Here is a 21,388-nt window from a genome sequence, read left to right on the forward strand (position 1 = left end):
TGATAGGGAAAGGGGACGTGGAGACCTCCTGCACTCCCCTGAGTCAGTGTCCCTAACGCACCTAACGTTCCGTATGCCGGTTCCGCACCGGGCGCCGATCACGAACCTGTCGCCCTAGCACACCCTACACCTATCCCTTGCTAGGGAGCTGGGTGGCGCAGGCACTGGCCCCACCGCTGTATTAATACACACTAAGGAAAAAACACAAACGGGGAAGCACAACTTAGCTTTACTCTGTTGCACTTGCTCCTGGCAACAGAGTCCACCACCAGCATGCAGCTCTCCTCCTGAATCACTGCCACCAAGCTCTGTCAGAGCTACCAGGAAATCCCCTATGACTCCTTTCACACCAGGGCTCTGACTGAGCTGCCAGGACCTCTCACTAGATCCTTCCTCCACCAAGGATGGTTGAAAGCAACACTATCACCAACACTGATTGCAACACCTTTGACTCTTTTATAGTAGATCCAGCAATCACACCTGGATTATAATTATGTGCACTGAAACTAAAGAAACAAGTGCAATGATGCTCACCACCACCGTGGCAAACTCAGAACAAATGACACTACAGTGCAATACTCCTAATGGCCATCAGGGCAAAAACCAAGCTTAAGCACAGCTTAGGAAAAAAAAAAGTTTACCTGTGCTTTTATATCAGTCCTGATCCAGCATGGATCATGACACACTGCAAATCTAACATAACAAGGATTAAAAATCAGAGATTAACACTTACATGTGCTTAGTTGGTATTAGGCAAACCATGTGGGGAAAGAAGGTGGAGCCACACGTCCCCTTGCATTTGGGGTTCTTGTCAGCACAGACTCTGCAGCTTAACTGAACTGTTTGTCCACTGGCATCCCTTATGGCCTCTGCTGTGTGACCTCACAGAAGGGGCCGGCCAGAGAGAGTCTGCTCCCCTACTCTCTAAGTTGCAGTTTAACTAAAAACTTATACTAACTATATCTCGACGAGGAAAGCTTGTATAAACACGCATATGGTAGCATTTTTCCCAGTTTATCGACTACAATAAAACAAAATCAAACATGCAGTAGTTACGACACACCGTTTGGGAGTAATCCATATCTCAGTTTCGGGAGGGGTTAGAACCGTGAAAATTAGGGATCAGAACATCGGTCTCTTGTCCTACGCAGGGATATGATCATTATATCTCTGTGGTGTATGGTTCTTGCGATAGAGCTTCTTTTAATATTACTCATACTGGTCCAAGCACATGTCTGAGAAGAAAAGAAATCCTTTTCCTGGCTATGCAGGGAGGGGGGAAGAGAAGGGGGAGAGAACAATCTACACTGAAGTTTCAGGTTTCACAGAGCTGCAACCAGGCAGATGGCTGTGACAGGCAGATTTTATCATCAGTATAGTAGCAATGGGAGATTCTAGAATGTTCCAGCAAAATCATATATACTTAGCATTACACCATGTAATCCCCACCTTCCACCAAATTATCTTCCCCCACCATAGTATCATCCTCACCTCCATTATATCATCTTGATGATCCAACATTTCATCCTCATCATCACTTATACCATCTTCAACCTCCGTCACCACATTAGTATTATCCTCCATTGTATCATCACCTATTTCTTCCTCACGCTGCTTGATGTTTCCACGCTTCATAACCCTATCGCCACTCTCCGCCATATCACCTTCACCACTGATCAGATAATAACCACCGTCCATCATAAGACGTCAACCAACACAATGTCATCATCACCTTCCAACATCTCACTCTCGTCCTCAGTGGCATCCACTTCAGCTCACCACTTCCAATATCCCATTCTTATCATCCATCATCATTTTCTAATTTTTCCCTTTCTTCACCATTGAACACTTACTCCCTCTTACATCCCCCTCATCCCCATTAAGTCATGGTCAACGAAATGTTACTAAAATCTTTTAGGTCTTTACATCTACGTTTGAGTCCGATTCCTCCACATTAGGCGAGGGGTGCGGACTCCTTCTTGCACCAAACTTACGGTACATTACCATCTGTACCCTAATCTGCTCCACCAAACTGTTGTGTTTGTTTTTGTCTGATTACAAAAAACGTATAAATAATGATATCTAATCCTCCCCCGCCAAAATGATTAATCATCATTCTATTTCCTGTGCAGGAACATAAACTGATGAGAAGTCAGAACCTCACAGGACAGAAGCTCCCGGATCTCAGTGAGGCGGCTGAACAGGAAAGAGGTACAACACCAGAGGTCTCCAATATGTTCCTACTAATGAACCAGAGGAACAAAACTGTAAAGCTCCTGGGACCCATATTATCAACTGATACAGGAAAGGAGAAAAGCCCAATGTAATAGATCACAACTAACTAGTGACAGGCAAATCAAAAAGAGAAAGGTCCTCCAATGAAGGTTTAAAAAGTATTATTTTATTCAATAAATAACATGATAAAATTGAAACGGCAAACCATGCAGAAATGGAATAGCAAAAAACACAAACACACTGGGTGACAAATGAGTAGCTTATAAAAATCTTTTTAAACCTTCATTGTAGGACCTTTCTCTACATGATTTGCCTTTGGTTTCCCGGTCCTCCGTGTTACAACCTTCAATTTTTGTATATTGGTAACTAGTGACAGGGCAGGAATAATGCACGTAATTAGTATGTGTCCTGTGCTGACCTTTATAGAAATCGAAACAGGTTCTATATGCAAGAATATAACTACTATAATACTGCCCTGTATGTATAAAAATATAACTACTATAATACTGCACCTATGTACAAGAATATAACTACTATAATAGTGCCCCCTATGTACAAGAATATAACTACTATAATACTGCTCCCTATGTACAAGAATATAACTACTATAATACTGCCCCTATGTACAAGAATATAACTACTATAATACTGTCCCCTATGTACAAGAATATAACTACTATAATACTGCTCCTATGTACAAGAATATAACTACTGTAATACTGCCCCTATGTGCAAGAATATAACTACTATAATTCTGCTCCTATGTACAAGAATACAACTACTATAATACTGCCCCTATGAACAAGAATATAACTACTATAATACTGCTCCTATGTACAAGAATATAACTACTATAATACTGCTCCTATGTACAAGAATATAACTACTATAATACTGCTCCCTATGTACAAGAATATAACTACTATAATACTGCCCCTATGTACAAGAATATAACTACTATAATACTGCTCCTATGTACAAGAATATAACTACTATAATACTGCTCCTATGTACAAGAATATAACTACTGTAATACTGCCCCTATGTACAAGAATATAACTACTATAATTCTGCTCCTATGTACAAGAATACAACTACTATAATACTGCCCCTATGAACAAGAATATAACTACTATAATACTGCTCCTATGTACAAGAATATAACTACTATAATACTGCTCCTATGTACAAGAATATAACTACTATAATACTGCTCCCTATGTACAAGAATATAACTACTATAATACTGCCCCCTATGTACAAGAATATAACTACTATAGTACTGCCCCCATGTACAAGAATATAACTACTATAATACTGCCCTATGTATAAGAATATAACTACTATAATACTGCCCCCCATGTACAAGAATATAACTACTATAATACTGCCCCTATGTACAAGAATATAACTACTATAATACTTCCCCTATGTGCAAGAATATAACTACTATAATACTGCCCTCTGTGTATAAAAATAAAACCACTATAATACTGCTCCTATGTATAAGAATATAACTATTATAATACTGTTTCTGTGTGCAAAAATATAACTACTATAATACTGCTCCTATGTGCAAGAATATAACTACTATAATACTGCCCCTATGTACAAGAATATAACTACTATAATACTGCTCCATGTACAAGAATATAACTACTATAATACTGGTATCATGTACAAGAGTAAAACTGCTATTATGCTGCCCCCCTAGTTTTAGGAATATGATTGTGAAGTAGGAGGATTATTTATGTGACTATATTGCTGTATTACATGATATTTTGTATATGGGGCCTTGATGTGTGACATTTCCATCATGGTGTATCCCTGTCTGTTCCCCAATGATAAGAAACCAGAGCTGTTGACAGGCGTCTTATTCACATCCTGTAATTAGCCGTTTCTAAAACTTTTAGACTTTGTTTTCTTCTTCTTGGGATTTTGAAGTGATGGACTCGGACTCCGTGGAAGCAGCAGGTTCTCTCCTCATGTATTTATGGCATATGATGGGCTACAGCGCTGCTGGGGTGGGAATCTTCCACGGCCTTTGCCTCTGGTGGATATTAGATTCTCATGTTTGTAGTGTGTGGGATACAGATAAGTGGAAAGTTTGAATAATGGCATTATTGAACCCATGGTGTTTCAGGCTCTTCTCCTGTCCTGTCTCTGTCTGCTGATGATGATGATGATGATGAGGGGAAAGGGGAACCTGAATCTGATGTCATGCCCAATATCCCGGACATCTTACTGAGGAAACTTCGTGTTCACAAAGCCCTCACAAGCAGGTACAATCCAGAATATTTTGCACAACAGTTTAGTCATTGGGGGCAATGTTCTATATGAAAAATACTGAAAGGATTGATAAACTCATATGTAAGGAGGTGGACACGCTGCCCACGTTCCCCCTTGAAGACACATGGGTTGTTGTAATGTGTATTGTCACATGTCTTATTAGTGATGGTGTTGCATGTTACCAAACAGTAGGGAGAATTAGGGTTAATGATTGGGACTAGCCCTGAATGGGAGGGATTAAAGTAAAGGGACAGAGTGAGAAGGTCAGATAGGGCACAGCTTGCAGCAGGAGCAGACCTATATACAGTTGTGCTCAAAAGTTTACATACCCTGAAATTTTTTTTGCATTCTTGGCCTTTTTCAGAGAATATGAATGCTAACACCAATACTTTTTCTCCACTCATGGTTAGTGGTTATGTGAAGTCATTTATTGGCAAGCTACTGTGTTTTCTCTTTTTAAATTATGACAACAGCCCAAAAACATCCAAATGACCCTGATCAAATGTTCACATACCCTGGTGATTTTGGCCTGATAACATGCACAACAGTTGACACAAATGGGTTTGAATGGCTACTAAAGGTAACATCCTCCCCTGTGACCTGTTTGCTTGTAATCAGTGTGTGTGCATAAAAGCTGAGAGAGTTTCTGGGATCAAGACAGACTCTTGCATCTTTCATCCAGCCACTGACATTTCTGGAATGTGAGTCATGGGGAAAACAAAAGAATTTTCAATGGATCTACGGGAAAAGGTAGTTGAACTGTATAAAACAGGAATGGGATACAAACAGATCTCTAAGGAATTAATAATGCCAGTCAGGAGCATGCCAACTGTGATTAGCAAATAGAAAATCAGGGGCTCTGTAAGTAAATTAACAAAATTGAACTTTTTGGCCTCAACCATAAACGTTACATTTGGAGAGAGGTCAGCAAGGCCTATGATAAAAGGAACACCATTCCTACTGTAAAGCACGGAGGTGGACTGCTGATGTTTTGGGGATATGTGAACTACAAAGGCACAGGAAACTTTGTCAAAGTTGAAGGAAATATGAATGCAGCATGTTATCAGAAAATACTGGAGGCAAAGTTGCAATCATCAGCCCGGAAGCTGCGCATGGGACATACTTGGATGTTCCAACATGACAACGATCCAAAACACAAGGCCAAGTCAACCTGTCATTGGCTACAGCAGAGCAAAGTGAAGGTTCTGGAGTGGCCATCTCCGTCTCCTGACCTCAATATCATTGAGCCACTCTGGGGAGATCTCAGGCACTCAGTTCATGCTAGACAGCCCAGGAATTTACAGGAACTGGAGGCTTTTTGCCAAGAAGAGTGGGCAGCTTTACCATCTGAGAAAATGAAGAACTTCATCCACAATTACCGCAAAAGACTTCAAGCTGTCATTGATGTTTGAGGGGGCAATACACGGTATTAAGAAATGGGGTATGTGAACTTTTGATCAGGGTGATTTGGATGTTTTGGGTTGTCATTATGATTTAAAAAGAAAAAACACAGTAGTCTGACAATTGATGGCTTCACCCGACCACTAATCATGAGTGGAGAAAAAGTTTTGGTTTTGTCATTCATATTCTCTGAAAAAGGCCAAGAAAGCAAAAATTCTGCTGGGGTATGTAAACTTTTGAGCACAACTATATACCAGGCAAATGAGATATTTTAGAAAGAGGTGAGGGAGATTCAAATCTCTGGCCTCAATAATCACGTGTTATACATAATGTCATCGCGGCTGCAGCCAATAACTGAATGCAGCGATCATGTGCTGAAATGGCAGAACATCACCCCTGGGAAGATGAGGCTAAACACTTTAATTACATACATAGTCATTAGAAGTGCACAATTAGGTAAAAATTGGTCACAGTGTTCTCTCTACTTATCCTGTACTGATCCTGAGTTACATCCTGTATCCAGAGCTGCACTCACTATTCTGCTGGTGCAGTCACTCTGTACATACATTTCATTACTGATCCTATACTGATCCTGAGTTACAGATCCTGTATTATATTCCAGAGCTGCACTCACTATGCTGCTGGTGGAGTCACTGTGGACATACATTACATATCCTGAGTTACATCCTGTATTTTACCCCTGAGCTGCACTTACTATGCTGCTGGTGCAGTCACTGTTTACATACATTACATTACTGATCCTGTACTGATCCTGAGTTAGATCCTGTATTATACTCTGGAGCTGCACTCACTATTCTGCTGGTGCAGTCACTGTGTACATACATTACATTACTGATCCTGAGTTACATCCTGTATTATACTCCAGAGCTGCACTCACTATTCTGCTGGTGCAGTCACTCTGTACATACATTTCATAAGTGATCCTGTACTGATCCTGAGTTACATCCTGTATTATACTCCAGAGCTGCACTCACTATTCTGCTGGTGCAGTCACTGTGGACATACATTACATTACTGATCCTGAGTTACATCCTGTATTATACCCCAGAGCTGCACTCACTATGCTGCTGGTGCAGTCACTGTGTACATACATTACATTATTGATCCTGTAATGATCCTGAGTTACATCCTGTATTATACTCCAGAGCTGCCACTCACTATTCTGCTGGTGGGGTCACTGTGGACATACATTACATTACTGATCCTGAGTTACCACCTGTATTATACTCCAGAGCTGAACTCACTATTCTGCTGGTGCAGTCACTGTGTACGTACATTACATTACTGATCCTGAGTTACATCCTGTATTATACCCCAGAGCTGCACTCACTATTCTGCTGGTGCAGTCACTGTGTACATACATTACATTACTGATCCCGAGTTACCGCCTGTATTATACTCCAGAGCTGCACTCACTATTCTGCTGGTGCAGTCACTGTGTACATACATTACTGATCCTGAGTTACCTCCTGTATTATACTCCAGAGCTGCACTCACAATTCTGATGGTGCAGTCACTGTGTACATACATTACTGATCCTGAGTTACCTCCTGTATTATACTCCAGAGCTGCACTCACTATTCTGCTGGTGCAGTCACTGTGTACGTACATTACATTACTGATCCTGAGTTACATCCTGTATTATACCCCAGAGCTGCACTCACTATTCTGCTGGTGCAGTCACTGTGTACATACATTACATTACTGATCCTGAGTTACATCCTGTATTATACCCCAGAGCTGCACTCACTATTCTGCTGGTGCAGTCACTGTGTACATACATTACATTACTGATCCGGAGTTACATCCTGTATTATACCCCAGAGCCGCACTCACTATTCTGCTGGTGCAGTCACTGTGTACATACATTACATTACTGATCCTGAGTTACATCCTGTATTATACCCCAGAGCTGCACTCACTATTCTGCTGGTGCAGTCACTGTGTACATACATTACATTACTGATCCTGAGTTACATCCTGTATTATACCCCAGAGCTGCACTCACTATTCTGCTGGTGCAGTCACTGTGTACATACATTACATTACTGATCCGGAGTTACATCCTGTATTATACCCCAGAGCCGCACTCACTATTCTGCTGGTGCAGTCACTGTGTACATACATTACATTACTGATCCGGAGTTACATCCTGTATTATACCCCAGAGCTGCACTCACTATTCTGCTGGTGCAGTCACTGTGTACATACATTACATTACTGATCCTGAGTTACATCCTGTATTATACCCCCAGAGCTGCACTCACTATTCTGCTGGTGCAGTCACTGTGTACATACATTACATTACTGATCCTGAGTTACCTCCTGTATTATACTCCAGAGCTGCACTCACTATTCTGCTGGTGCAGTCACTGTGTACATACATTACATTACTGATCCTGAGTTACATCCTGTATTATACTCCAGAGCTGCACTCACTATTCTGCTGGTGCAGTCACTGTGTACATACATTACATTACTGATCCTGAGTTACATCCAGTATTATACTCCAGAGCTGCACTCACTATTCTGCTGGTGCAGTCACTGTGTACATACATTACATTACTGATCCTGAGTTACATCCTGTATTATACTCCAGAGCTGCACTCACTATTCTGCTGGTGCAGTCACTGTGTACATACATTACATTACTGATCCTGAGTTACATCCTGTGTTATACTCCAGAGCTGCACTCACTATTCTGCTGGTGCAGTCACTGTGTACATACATTACATTACTGATCCTGAGTTACATCCTGTATTATACCCCCAGAGCTGCACTCACTATTCTGCTGGTGCAGTCACTGTGTACATACATTACTGATCCTGAGTTACCTCCTGTATTATACTCCAGAGCTGCACTCACTATTCTGCTGGTGCAGTCACTGTGTACATACATTACATTACTGATCCTGAGTTACACCCTGTATTATACTCCAGAGCTGCACTCACTATTCTGCTGGTGCAGTCACTGTGTGACATACATTATTTATCCTGTACCTGTAGTATATGATGCATTACAGGGAGTGCAGCTTCGGAGAATAATGCAGGAACATGAGGAGGTAGCTAGCTTCTTCTCCTGGGCGCAGCGTTGGACATATTTGCAGGGTAAGCCCGGGGGGTTGTCACACAGGAGCAGCATTTCGGACACCACTTCATATAGTCTCCCCATGAAACATACAGCACAGTGGAGGAGACGTGACCTCACTTTTTGGCCCGCGGTGTTCCACTTCCCTGTGCCTCGCGTCCTCCTATCATCACTGGTTTCCTGTCCATGTATCTGGTGTTTATGTTCCTGGACATTTCTGCACCTTCATATATAATATATGCTTTTCTCCTTTCAGTGCCCCTCCGCTGACAGAGAAGGAAGTCGAGGTGAGTCCCGTACGCACCGTCACAACGTTTCCTAGAATACGACAAACATATCCGGATTAATGGGTTTTCTGGGGAAAATAATATTCTGCCCAATATAGTAAAATGATCTGGCCGCCCCCCGATTCCCTAGTGTGCACAGACATCATGGCACATCAACCATGGTGACAGCAGCTCATTGTGGTGTAGATACCACAAGGTGTAATGGTTCTGCAATCATATTTTATCACCATGTATTTGAGGCTAGAAGTCATTTTTGCTATTGGATTTCATTAAATATTTTCCACCGCTTTTTATAACCTCTGTGTTGAAATGTTAATTGTTGGCTGTAGAATGAGTTAACTATGAATCCATCAGTGAGCTCGGTGTGACAGTCTGATAGGGAGTTTATAGCTCTTTTATATCTTTTTCTGAGCGCCTCTCGGCCGATTTATGACCACAGTCCACATCAAAGTCAAATGTGCAGAAAAACAAAGAGCCCGGAAAAGCAAAACGGTGCAAAATTTGTAACTAAAAGCAATTGTAGCAAGAATGTTAACCTCAAATCCAAGCGTTTAAGTAGCAAAAAATGTCCCCATAGTTGACAAATGTTATTTAATGATAAGGGATTAGCCATTATTGTTACCTTATTATAGCGGTACAGTGTTAGTGGCGGTTTTATACATACGATTGCGTCATGTAATAACAGTGGAGGCATAGTATGGCGGTTATTATGTAACAGTCGGCTCACTCTGACCTCAGTCTTCTGTCTTCCGGACTGGGGAACGCTCCGCTTTCATCTTTGCCATGTGTCCAAACTCCAGTCTCCGTTTGTTCCAGCCAAATATAATATTTGGTAAATGTCTGCACTTTTCCAGAACGTGTTCGTCCAGCTTTCCCTGGCGTTTCGGAATGACAGCTACACGCTGGAAGCCCGGCTGAATCAGTCAGAGAGGGAGCGAAACCTGACCGAGGAAAATAACGAAAAGGAATTAGAGAACTTCAAGGCCGCTGTTATGGTGAGATGGCAGTCCCACCGCGAAATATACCAACACGCTGATGAACTTTACAATGTTATCCCAGCTACATACACAGAACACAGAGCAACAGCCCATCCGGAGCTGAACTCACAATTCTGCTGTGATGATAATGACTGCTGAGCTATGCAGAACAGGGAGTGACAATATAATTTTAAGCTTAGTAGCCGGAGTGAAAAATTCAAGATTGTAGGATTATTAGGAAAAGTAAACCTTAAAAGAGTTGTCCAAGGACAACAAGTTATCACCTACAGTGCCATGGGCACCCCTGGAGATTTTTGTGGCTCAGGTAACTTTGACCAAAGGTTTCAGATCTTAATTAGTCTGTAACTCAGGATCAGTACATGATCAGTAATGTATGTACACAGTGACTGCACCAGCAGAATAGTGAGTGCAGCTCTGGGGTATAATACAGGATGTAACTCAGGATCAGTAATGTAATGTATGTACACAGTGACTGCACCAGCAGAATAGTGAGTGCAGCTCTGGAGTATAATACAGGATGTAACTCAGGATCAGTAATGTGATGTATGTACACAGTGACTGCACCAGCAGAATAGTGAGTGCAGCTCTGGGGTATAATACAGGATGTAACTCAGGATCAGTAATGTACAGTATGTACACAGTGACTGCACCAGCAGAATAGTGAGTACAGCTCTGGAGTATAATACAGGATGTAACTCAGGATCAGTAATGTAATGTATGTACACAGTGACTGCACCATCAGAATAGTGAGTGCAGCTCTGGGGTATAATACAGGATGTAACTCAGGATCAGTAATGTAATGTATGTACACAGTGGCTGCACCAGCAGAATAGTGAGTGCAGCTCTGGGGTATAATACAGGATGTAACTCAGGATCAGTAATGTGATGTATGTACACAGTGACTGCACCAGCAGAATAGTGAGTGCAGCTCTGGGGTATAATACAGGATGTAACTCAGGATCAGTAATGTACAGTATGTACACAGTGACTGCACCAGCAGAATAGTGAGTACAGCTCTGGAGTATAATACAGGATGTAACTCAGGATCAGTAATGTAATGTATGTACACAGTGACTGCACCATCAGAATAGTGAGTGCAGCTCTGGGGTATAATACAGGATGTAACTCAGGATCAGTAATGTACAGTATGTACACAGTGACTGCACCAGCAGAATAGTGAGTACAGCTCTGGAGTATAATACAGGATGTAACTCAGGATCAGTAATGTAATGTATGTACACAGTGACTGCACAAGCAGAATAGTGAGTGCAGTTCTGGAGTATAATACAGGATGTAACTCAGGATCAGTAATGTAATGTATGTACAGAGTGACTGCACCAGCAGAATAGTGAGTGCAGCTCTGGGGTATAATACAGGATGTAACTCAGGATCAGTAATGTAATGTATGTACACAGTGACTGCACCAGCAGAATAGTGAGTGCAGCTCTGGAGTATAATACAGGATGTAACTCAGGATCAGTAATGTAATGTATGTACACAGTGACTGCACCAGCAGAATAGTGAGTGCAGCTCTGGAGTATAATACAGGATGTAACTCAGGATCAGTAATGTAATGTATGTACACAGTGACTGCACCAGCAGAATAGTGAGTGCAGCTCTGGAGTATAATACAGGATGTAACTCAGGATCAGTAATGTAATGTATCTACACATTGACTGCACCAGCAGAAAAGTGAGTGCAGCTCTGGTGTATAATACAGGTTGTAACTCAGGATCAGTAATGTAATGTATGTACACAGTGACTGCACCAGCAGAATAGTGAGTGCAGCTCTGGGGTATAATACAGGAGGTAACTCAGGATCAGTAATGTAATGTATGCACACAGTGCCTGTACCAGCAGAATAGTGAGTGCAGCTCTGGAGTATAATACAGGATGTAACTCAGGATCAGTAATGTGATGTATGTACACAGTGCTGCACCAGCAGAATAGTGAGTGCAGCTCTGGAGTATAATACAGGATGTAACTCAGGATCAGTAATGTAATGTATGTACACAGTGACTGCACCAGCAGAATAGTGAGTACAGCTCTGGAGTATAATACAGGATGTAACTCAGGATCAGTAATGTAATGTATGTACACAGTGACTGCACCAGCAGAATAGTGAGTACAGCTCTGCAGTATAATACAGGATGTAACTCAGGATCAGTAATGTAATGTATGTACACAGTGACTGCACCAGCAGAATAGTGAGTGCAGCTCTGGAGTATAATACAGGATGTAACTCAGGATCAGTAATGTAATGTATGTACACAGTGACTGCACCAGCAGAATAGTGAGTGCAGCTCTGGTGTATAATACAGGATGTAACTCAGGATCAGTAATGTAGTGTATGTACACAGTGACTGCACCAGCAGAATAGTGAGTGCAGCTCTGGGGTATAATACAGGATGTAACTCAGGATCAGTAATGTACAGTATGTACACAGTGACTGCACCAGCAGAATAGTGAGTACAGCTCTGGAGTATAATACAGGATGTAACTCAGGATCAGTAATGTAATGTATGTACACAGTGACTGCACCAGCAGAATAGTGAGTACAGCTCTGGAGTATAATACAGGATGTAACTCAGGATCAGTAATGTAATGTATGTACACAGTGACTGCACCAGCAGAATAGTGAGTGCAGCTCTGGAGTATAATACAGGATGTAACTCAGGATCAGTAATGTAATGTATCTACACATTGACTGCACCAGCAGAAAAGTGAGTGCAGCTCTGGTGTATAATACAGGTTGTAACTCAGGATCAGTAATGTAATGTATGTACACAGTGACTGCACCAGCAGAATAGTGAGTGCAGCTCTGGAGTATAATACAGGATGTAACTCAGGATCAGTAATGTAATGTATGTACACAGTGACTGCACCAGCAGAATAGTGAGTGCAGCTCTGGTGTATAATACAGGATGTAACTCAGGATCAGTAATGTAGTGTATGTACACAGTGACTGCACCAGCAGAATAGTGAGTGCAGCTCTGGGGTATAATACTGGATATAACACAGGATCAGTAATGTAATGTATGTACACAGTGACTGCACCAGCAGAATAGTGAGTGCAGCTCTGGGGTATAATACAGGATGTAACTCAGGATCAGTAATGTAATGTATGTACACAGTGACTACAATGATTATTAGTGGAGATGATCTTTGAGACATACAACATGCGTATATAAATGACATGTTCTATCTCACTTTGTGTTTGTAATTATTAATGCATTTCGTGTCTGGATTATATTTATGTCTCTGTCCCATTGCACCTCTCTCTCTGTTCTTCTTTCAGTCTTCTGCATCGTTGTGGCAGAACAGTGAGCACCGTGAAGCTTTCCAGAAGTTATTAGAGGACATCTGTGTCCTCCACCGTCTCATCACCAGACTGTCCAGCCGGGCGGAGATGGTTGGCGCTGTGCGGCAGGTCTGTAGGACGCAGATCTGTGTCTGCATTGTTAGGCTAGTAACTGAATTTTGCTCCTGTATTTTGGGCTGTGATCGGCCTAATAATTCTGCTCATCTTTTTCTGTTCCGCAAATGTATCGTCTCAACAATTGTGCACTTTGTTGTCCAGGAGAAGCGCATGTCTCGGGCCACGGAGGTGATGATGCAGTACGTGGAGAACCTGAAGAGGACCTATGAGAAGGATCATGCTGAACTCATGGAGTTCAAGAAACTCGCCAACCAGAACTCCAGCCGCAACTACAGCGCTTCTGGTAAATGTGACACCGCTATGCGGACGGCAGAGCCCCCACACTGCGCCGTCCATGAGACTTGGCAGATCGTCTCCCGTCTACATTCATATGCTAAATCCAAAAATTAACCTCTTTGATTATTTTCTTACACTTGGTGGCAACCAAGCTATGAGTCCGCTCCTGGTCTTTGTGCGCATGTGGCTGGCATATGTGACCACTGCAGCCACCACTTCCATCACTGTTCAGCAATGGGAGCAAAGGACGCACTTTATGAATTCAGCACATCTGCTCAGTGGCGTGCACCTTTGTGCTCCTCGTCAGACATGTACCCGATCCCTTTGCTCCTAACCTGCCATCTAATATGCTCAGTTGGTTGTTATGGTCCAAACTAAGTTACATCAAATCATTGTGAACAAGGCCCCAGGACCAGATGGGATGCACCCAAGGGTTCTTAGGGAACTAAGTTCGTGTGCACAAACCCTTATGGGGGAGGATTAAAATAATCACATTTCTTTAGTCACGGGACAGATGTCTTAGGGGGGATATAATTAACAATGAATGACGTCACTGTTCTTGTATATTTCAGATGACGGCGTCCCTCGCTCCTCACGGTCCATGTCACTGACCATTGGGAAGGTGTGTACAGTATCCAAAAATCATGTACCCTGATGTTTATTCCATATTTGCTAGCTGTTCAGATGATGCAGCGCTTACAGGGGACATCACCGCTGGTTCTTTATTCCAGAACATGCCTCGCCGCAGAGTGAGCGTCGCTGTGGTTCCTAAATTTAATCTGCTGAACATCCCAGGACAGTCTCCGAGCTCGTCCCCCCTCCCCGCATTGTCTACTCTGGTAAGGGGATTTCTTCTCTACTTTAACACACTAGACTCGGCATACAAGGTTGCTAAAATGATGGTCATGTTCACAGCAGCACAGAGTATTTCAGGATAATAGTGTATTGATTATGGTGGGGTGGAAGAGAGTCTCAGAATGAGAGTAACACAGTGGAAGGAGCAGGATCTAGAAGGAAGGGCATGGATCTTGCAGATGGTCCCAGACAGAAAGTTACCTAGTGAAATGTGCATCAGAGAGTATTTTAGGAAAAATCTGACTAATTCATTGGATTTTCTGGGCTTTTCAGGCAGAATCACCCGGCGGCAGCAGCAGTGGCAGGAGCAGTCTTCCAGCCTCTCCGGGACTTTCTCCACTGATAGAAAAGTATGTTTTCCATATGTAAAAGTTTTCAGGCCTGTGACTGCAGAAGCTTTTTACTTTTCCATTTGTACTATCTGGCCACGACTTTCCTTCTTCTCCCTATGGAAACACATGAGCGATCAGCCAGGCTGAGTATATAAGTGTATGGGGGAGTCCGGAGAGATGGACATCGACCAAAGAGCACGGGCAGCTTTACCAGGTCATAAAGGATATTTACCAACAAGGCAAAATTTCAGATTTTCAAAAAAATATGCCTATTTGTTAATTTCAGTCTTCGATCCAATATTACCACTGCATTTCCTTAAAACCCTGCAAGTCAAATTATACATCTCCTTTACAGCTGCTGCTTGACATTGTGCTCTCGAGCTCAGTTTTCAAGTGACCCCCGGCACAACCTTGTGGCTAACTTTAGCCCAGTCTATAGATAGGTCATAGAAGTCTATCATGGGAAATTTCCTTTGACCCTTGTGTTTTCCTACAATTTCCTAATAAATGATAAAGAAAGTCTGTACACCCCCCCGTGGAGCATATGTCACACGGTTTTCCATCAGTTGAGGTCATTGTATGATTAGTACGTTGAAAAAGTCGTTTCATCTCAGCCAAAGACTAAGTGCATGTTTCAACAGCGCTCCATCAAGTGTAGATAAAAGTTTACTCAAAAAAGAAAAACATATAAAGAAGAATCCACCCACCAGCCCGCCCGCCACTAGTGGCACGTTCCCACTGATTTGTTTCCACCGGTAACACAGGATGTCGGGGTCTATGGAAATTAAGTGTGACCCTCCCAGCGAGCCATTGCATGGATACAGGTCATTCTCCGATATCAGGACAGGAAATTGTTGCTCCGCTGAAGTAATAGATTTGCTGACGTTACACAATGGAGAGGACATGGAAGATGAGATAAGCCCTCACTACCATAAATCTTGGAAAATCAGTGTTTTTCACTGCAGCCGGGCGTTGTCCTCAGGAGCTTCATTCATTTATTTTACACTAATGCCCGCCACCGAACACACAGAAAATCTGTGCAAAGGAGGCATCCAAAGCAGACGGAAATTGAGAAGTTACTGTAATTTTTATTAGGCCCATCACTACAATATGTCCTTCAGGTGCTTTTGATTATTATACTGGCACTAGCGGGAGTCACCGGTATTTCCCACAGCAAGTCTTTAGTAACAAGTCACTTAGTACCCTGTGTGTGTTCCTCACACTGACCGTCCCTGGTCCCTACTGCAACCCTGCCCCGACCCTGTACAGTATGTCAATGCTGGAATAAACGTCCCAGTTCACTCACATCTCCTGGTCACCAAAGCAGATGTCCAGTCCCGCACAAGGATCGGCTTTCGACCTTCGGTGTTTGATCTGCAGTGTCCGTATATTGGGTCTTAACTGGTGGAGACTGGACTTCGGGTCTTGACTGGTGTAGTCTGGGCCTCGTGTCTTGACCGGTGTAGTCTGGGATAACGTCCATCTCCAGCACCACATTTCAAGGCATAGATGATTCTTCTTCTTTCTTGTTTTTTTATCGTTCAGATTTCACATCTGTATGTTACTACAGAAAAGACCAGACTAAGTACAAGCCGTGTTTTCATCACCAGTGAATTGTTTCTTGCTTTGAAGACCTGGTCCAGTGACTCCATTGTTCAATAGATAGAATGTATGTGATCTATAAATATAAAGTGTCATGGAGTACCACAACAGAGAGGAGCCAGAAGAACTCGGCGTCTGGTTTCACAAACTCTTGCACTGATTAGAAGTACTTCACCATTGTATTAAACAGTGCGTTTTTTTTCCCTGTTAGCAGTGCAAGGGTTAATCTGTTCAGTTGAATCTCCTGGAGCTTTACTACCTGGATTTTCTCAGCTGATTCTGTGTTGGCCACTCCCCTCTGTTATATATGCTCACCTCTGGCACTTAGGAATTGCCAGTGGTAGTTCTTACTGCCTGGTTTGGAGTTGGAAGTGACGTTCATGGTTGGAGTTGGCATTTGGAGATTTGTTCAGGAGATTGTTGCTTGGAGTTTTGTTTGTGTGCAAATCTTCATCCTCTTCTATTTGGTTTCTCCTTCCTTTAACTCTCCTGTGTTCCACTTTGTTATTTGGTGAGAGTATTTCGTATGACTGTTATTTTAATTTATCCCTGTCCATCTTCCATTATTTGTCTTGTTAGTGTTATCCCTTACACTTCAGCTTCCCACCTCCCTGGGTGGGGAAGGGGACAGATCAGGTGTTTTAGGAGCAAAGCAAGGTACGAGAGCTCGGGGTCTCCACGTTCAGAAGTAACCCTGGGGACAGCGATAGACTAGGGCACCCCTAGCTCTAGGGACCTGGTTAGTGCCCACAGTCTCAAGACACTGCGAGACATAATGTTTTTTTTCCCTTAATTTTTCAAGTGGGAAGCCTATCTTGGATACAGACGGTTGTGAGATGCAAGTGTCTGGGTTGGGACCGAATTGCTCTGAAGACATCAGTGCGGAAGTTAAAGCCAAGATTGAAGAGGAGGCTTATAACAAGGGGTAGAGATCACCTGCCAATATTAGCAAGTATATTACTTATTCATAGTAACATAGTTAGCAAGGCCGAAAAAACACATTTGTCCATCCAGTTCAGCCTATATTCTGTCAGAATAAATCCCCAGATCTACGTCCTTCTAAAGAACCTAATCACTGTAAGATACAATATTGTTACGCTCCAGGAAGACATCCAGGCCTCTCTTGAACCCTTCGACTGAGTTCGCCATCACCACCTCTTCAGGCAAGGAATTCCAGATTCTCACTTCCCTAACAGTAAAGAATCCTCTTCTATGTTGGTGGAAAAACCTTCTCTCCTCCAGACGCAGAGAATGCCCCCTTGTAACTGTCACCTTCCTAGGTATAAACAGATGCTCGGAGAGATATTTGTATTGTCCCCTTATATACTTATACATGGTTATTCGATCGCCCCTCAGTCGTCTTTTTTTCTAGACAAACTAATCCTAATTTTGCTAATCTCTCTGGGTATTGTAGTTCCCCCATCCCCTTTATTAATTTTGTTGCCCTCCTTTGTACCCGCTCTAGTTCCATTATATCCTTCCTGAGCACCGGTGCCCAAAACTGCACACAGTACTCCATGTGCGGTCTAACCAGAGATTTGTACAGAGGCAGTATAATGCTCTCATCATGTGTATCCAGACCTCTTTTAATACACTCCATGATCCTGTTTGCCTTGGCAGTCGCTGTCTGGCCCTGGCTGCTCCAGGTAAGTTTATCATTAACTAGGATCCCCAAGTCCTTCTCCATGTCAGATTTACCCAGTGGTTTCCCGTGTGTAATGGTGATATTGATTCCTTCTTCCCATGTGTATAACCTTACATTTATCATTGTTAAACCATATCTGCCACCTTTCGGCCCAAGTTTCCAACTTATCCAGATCCATCTGTAGCAGAATACTATCTTCTCTTGTATTGACTGATTTACATAGTTTTGTATCATCTGCAAATATCGATATTTTACTGTACAAACCTTCTACCAGATCGTTAATAAATATGTTGAATACCACAGACCCCTGCAGTACCCCACTGGTCACAGCGACCCCGGTAGAGAATATACCATTTATAACCACTCTGCTTTCTATCACTCAGCCAGTTACTTACCCATTTACACACATATTCCCCCAGACCCAGCATTCCTACTTTGTGCACCAATCTCTTGTGTGGCACTAGAGGCGTATCCAGGGGGGGCAGCCGGGGCATTTGCCCGGGCGCAGCCGGCAGAGGGGCGCAGCGGGCCGCCTAATGCGGCGGTCTGCATTGTATTCCCCCCCGTCCTGTGAGTCTGCGATTCTCTGTGTCAGCTGTCAAGCTGACAGCTGGCACACAGAGGGTGCGCGCGCCGGCTCACTCACAGGGAGCAATTGTACTGGCGTCCATACAGAAGCCAGTACAATTGAAGCTCTGACCACCGCCGGGCCAGAGCAACGTCAGCAGCGTGATCATTTCATGTGATCATGCTGCTGACGTCACTCCCCAGCGCCCAGAGCAAATGCTGGTGGTAAGTGTGCTCCAATGTGGAGCTGAAGAACCACCGAAGATGGGAGATGTTGGGGGGATTTGGAGAAGAGGAGAGGGGTTTGGAGGAGGAGGGGATTTGGATAGGAGGAGGAGGAGTATGATGCTGAGGAGGAGGGGGGATTTGGATAAGAGGAGGAGGAGGATGATGAGGAGGAGGAGGGGGGATTTGGATAAGAGGAGGAGAGGGATTTGGATAAGAGGAGGGGGATTTGGCTAAAAGGAGGAGGGGGGATTTGGAGAAGAGGAGGAGGGGAGGATTTGGATAAGAGGAGGAGGATGATGAGGAGGAGGGGGGACTTGGTTAAGAGGAGGAGGATGACGAGGAGGAGGAGGGGTATTTGGAGAAGAGGAGGAGGGGTATTTGGAGAAGAGGAGGAGGAGGGGGGATTTGGATAAGAGGAGGAGTAGGATTTGGATAAGAGGAGGAGGGGGATTTGGATGAGGAGGAGGAGGGGGGATTTGGATAAGAGGAGGAGGGGGATTTTGATAAGAGGAGGGGGATTTGGAGAGGAGGAGGAGGGGGGATTTGGAGAGGAGGAGAAGGGGGGATTTGGAGAAGAGGAGGAGGGTGGATTTGGAGAGGAGGGGGGTGTACATAATGTGTGGGGGGATTTGGAGTGAGGGGTGTACATAATATTTGGGGGGATTTGGAGTGGGGATGGGGGTTACTTTATGTGTGGGGGGATTTGGAGTGGGGGATGTACATAATGTGTGGGGGATTTGGAGTGGGGATGGGGGTTACTTTATGTGTGGGGATTTGGAGTGGGGGTGTACATGTGTGGGGGGATTTGGAGTGGGGATGGGGGATACTTAATGTGTGGGGAGATTCAGAGTAGGGACGGTGGTTATTTAATGTGTGGGAGGAATTTAGAGTGGGGATGGGGGGTTATTTAATGTGTGTGGGTATTTGGAGTGGGGATGGGGGATTTAATGTGTGGGGGGGATTTGGAGTGGGGATGGGGGATTTAATATGTGTGGGGAGATTTGAGGACAGAAAATGAAGAGTATGTGTGTATGAAGGCATGTATGAGGAAACAGTGTGGGAGATGGGGGCAGACAGTGTGGGGAGCGAACGGGTGAATACATGTGGACACAGTATGGGAAGTGAGGGTGATGGGATGTGTGCAGACACAGTACGGGGAGTCAGGTGTATGTGTGAGCAGACAGTATAGAGAGTGAGGGGGTAAATATATGAGGAGACAGTATGGTGAACAGGTGGGATGTTAGAGGAGACAGTATGAGGAGGGAGTGGAATAGTGTGAGGCGACAGAATATTGCAGGTATTTTTATTTAGGTGCATTATAATGACACTTCTATCTTTAAGGGCATCGTGTGGAGATTTGTTGCAGAAGACCGGAGAAGATAGAAGTCTGCAGAGACGAGATGTGGGTGAGAAAACTCATCATGGGGTCTGAACAAGAAGAAGAAAAGGAGAACGACTCCAGAGATGACGTCATCTATAAGGTACCTGGATGTAAGTGTTATTTTTGATACTGACTAATTCTCATGTTTTTATTTATGTTAGAAACATTAACGGTGTTATCCAGGTTTGTGCTGAGTCTGCAGTCATTCCACTGGCGTAGCTACCGGGGTAACAGCCAAAGCGGTTGCTTAGGGGCCCGGGTCCCCGGCTCCGATCGGCGCTACCCCAGGGGCGGACCTACCGCCCGTGCATTGCATGGGGACCACAGGGGAAAGGGGGCCCCTCCAGCACCGCATGGCTAATTATTCAAATTAGCCATGTGGAGCGCCAGGCGCAAGGAGGAGAGGAGCCAGCCCTGAGGTGAGATGATATCAGGGTCAGTCACGCTGTGCTGCGCTGCCGCTGCGGGGGAGGAGAGGAGGAGACAGACTGTCTCACTCACTGTGCCTGTGGCGCCGGCCGGCCGGTGGCTGCAGCCGCAGGTCAGTCAGTCACTTGTGTGTGTGTATGTAAGTGTGTATGATGTATGTATGTGTATGTCTGTGTGTATGTCTGTGTGTGTATGTCTGTGTTTGTGTATGTTTGTGTGTATGTATGTATGTATGTATGTCTGTGTGTGTAAGTATGTGTATGTCTGTGTGTGTATGTCTGTGTGTATGTATGTGTGTGTGTATGTAAGTGTGTAT

The 21,388-nt window shown here is 43.7% G+C and overlaps 1 protein-coding gene across 2 annotated transcripts in view; it reads left to right on the forward strand.

The window, feature by feature from the left end:
* The window catches only part of IRAG1 (inositol 1,4,5-triphosphate receptor associated 1), a 204,183-nt gene that overhangs the window by 171,342 nt on the left and 11,453 nt on the right, over positions 1-21,388 (forward strand). For both annotated transcript variants that reach the window (XM_073578388.1, XM_073578389.1), the window contains 10 exons: positions 2,133-2,211; positions 4,379-4,517; positions 9,290-9,320; positions 10,175-10,315; positions 13,617-13,748; positions 13,899-14,040; positions 14,606-14,655; positions 14,765-14,872; positions 15,162-15,238; positions 17,625-17,747. In XM_073578388.1, the coding sequence (XP_073434489.1) occupies positions 2,133-2,211; positions 4,379-4,517; positions 9,290-9,320; positions 10,175-10,315; positions 13,617-13,748; positions 13,899-14,040; positions 14,606-14,655; positions 14,765-14,872; positions 15,162-15,238; positions 17,625-17,747 (1,022 nt within the window). The remainder of the gene's footprint in view (positions 1-2,132; positions 2,212-4,378; positions 4,518-9,289; positions 9,321-10,174; positions 10,316-13,616; positions 13,749-13,898; positions 14,041-14,605; positions 14,656-14,764; positions 14,873-15,161; positions 15,239-17,624; positions 17,748-21,388) is intronic.

The sequence above is a fragment of the Dendrobates tinctorius genome, unplaced genomic scaffold, assembly GCF_039654945.1.
Source record: "Dendrobates tinctorius isolate UK_male_01 unplaced genomic scaffold, ASM3965494v1 ptg000059l, whole genome shotgun sequence".
NCBI classification, from domain to species: domain Eukaryota; kingdom Metazoa; phylum Chordata; class Amphibia; order Anura; family Dendrobatidae; genus Dendrobates; species Dendrobates tinctorius.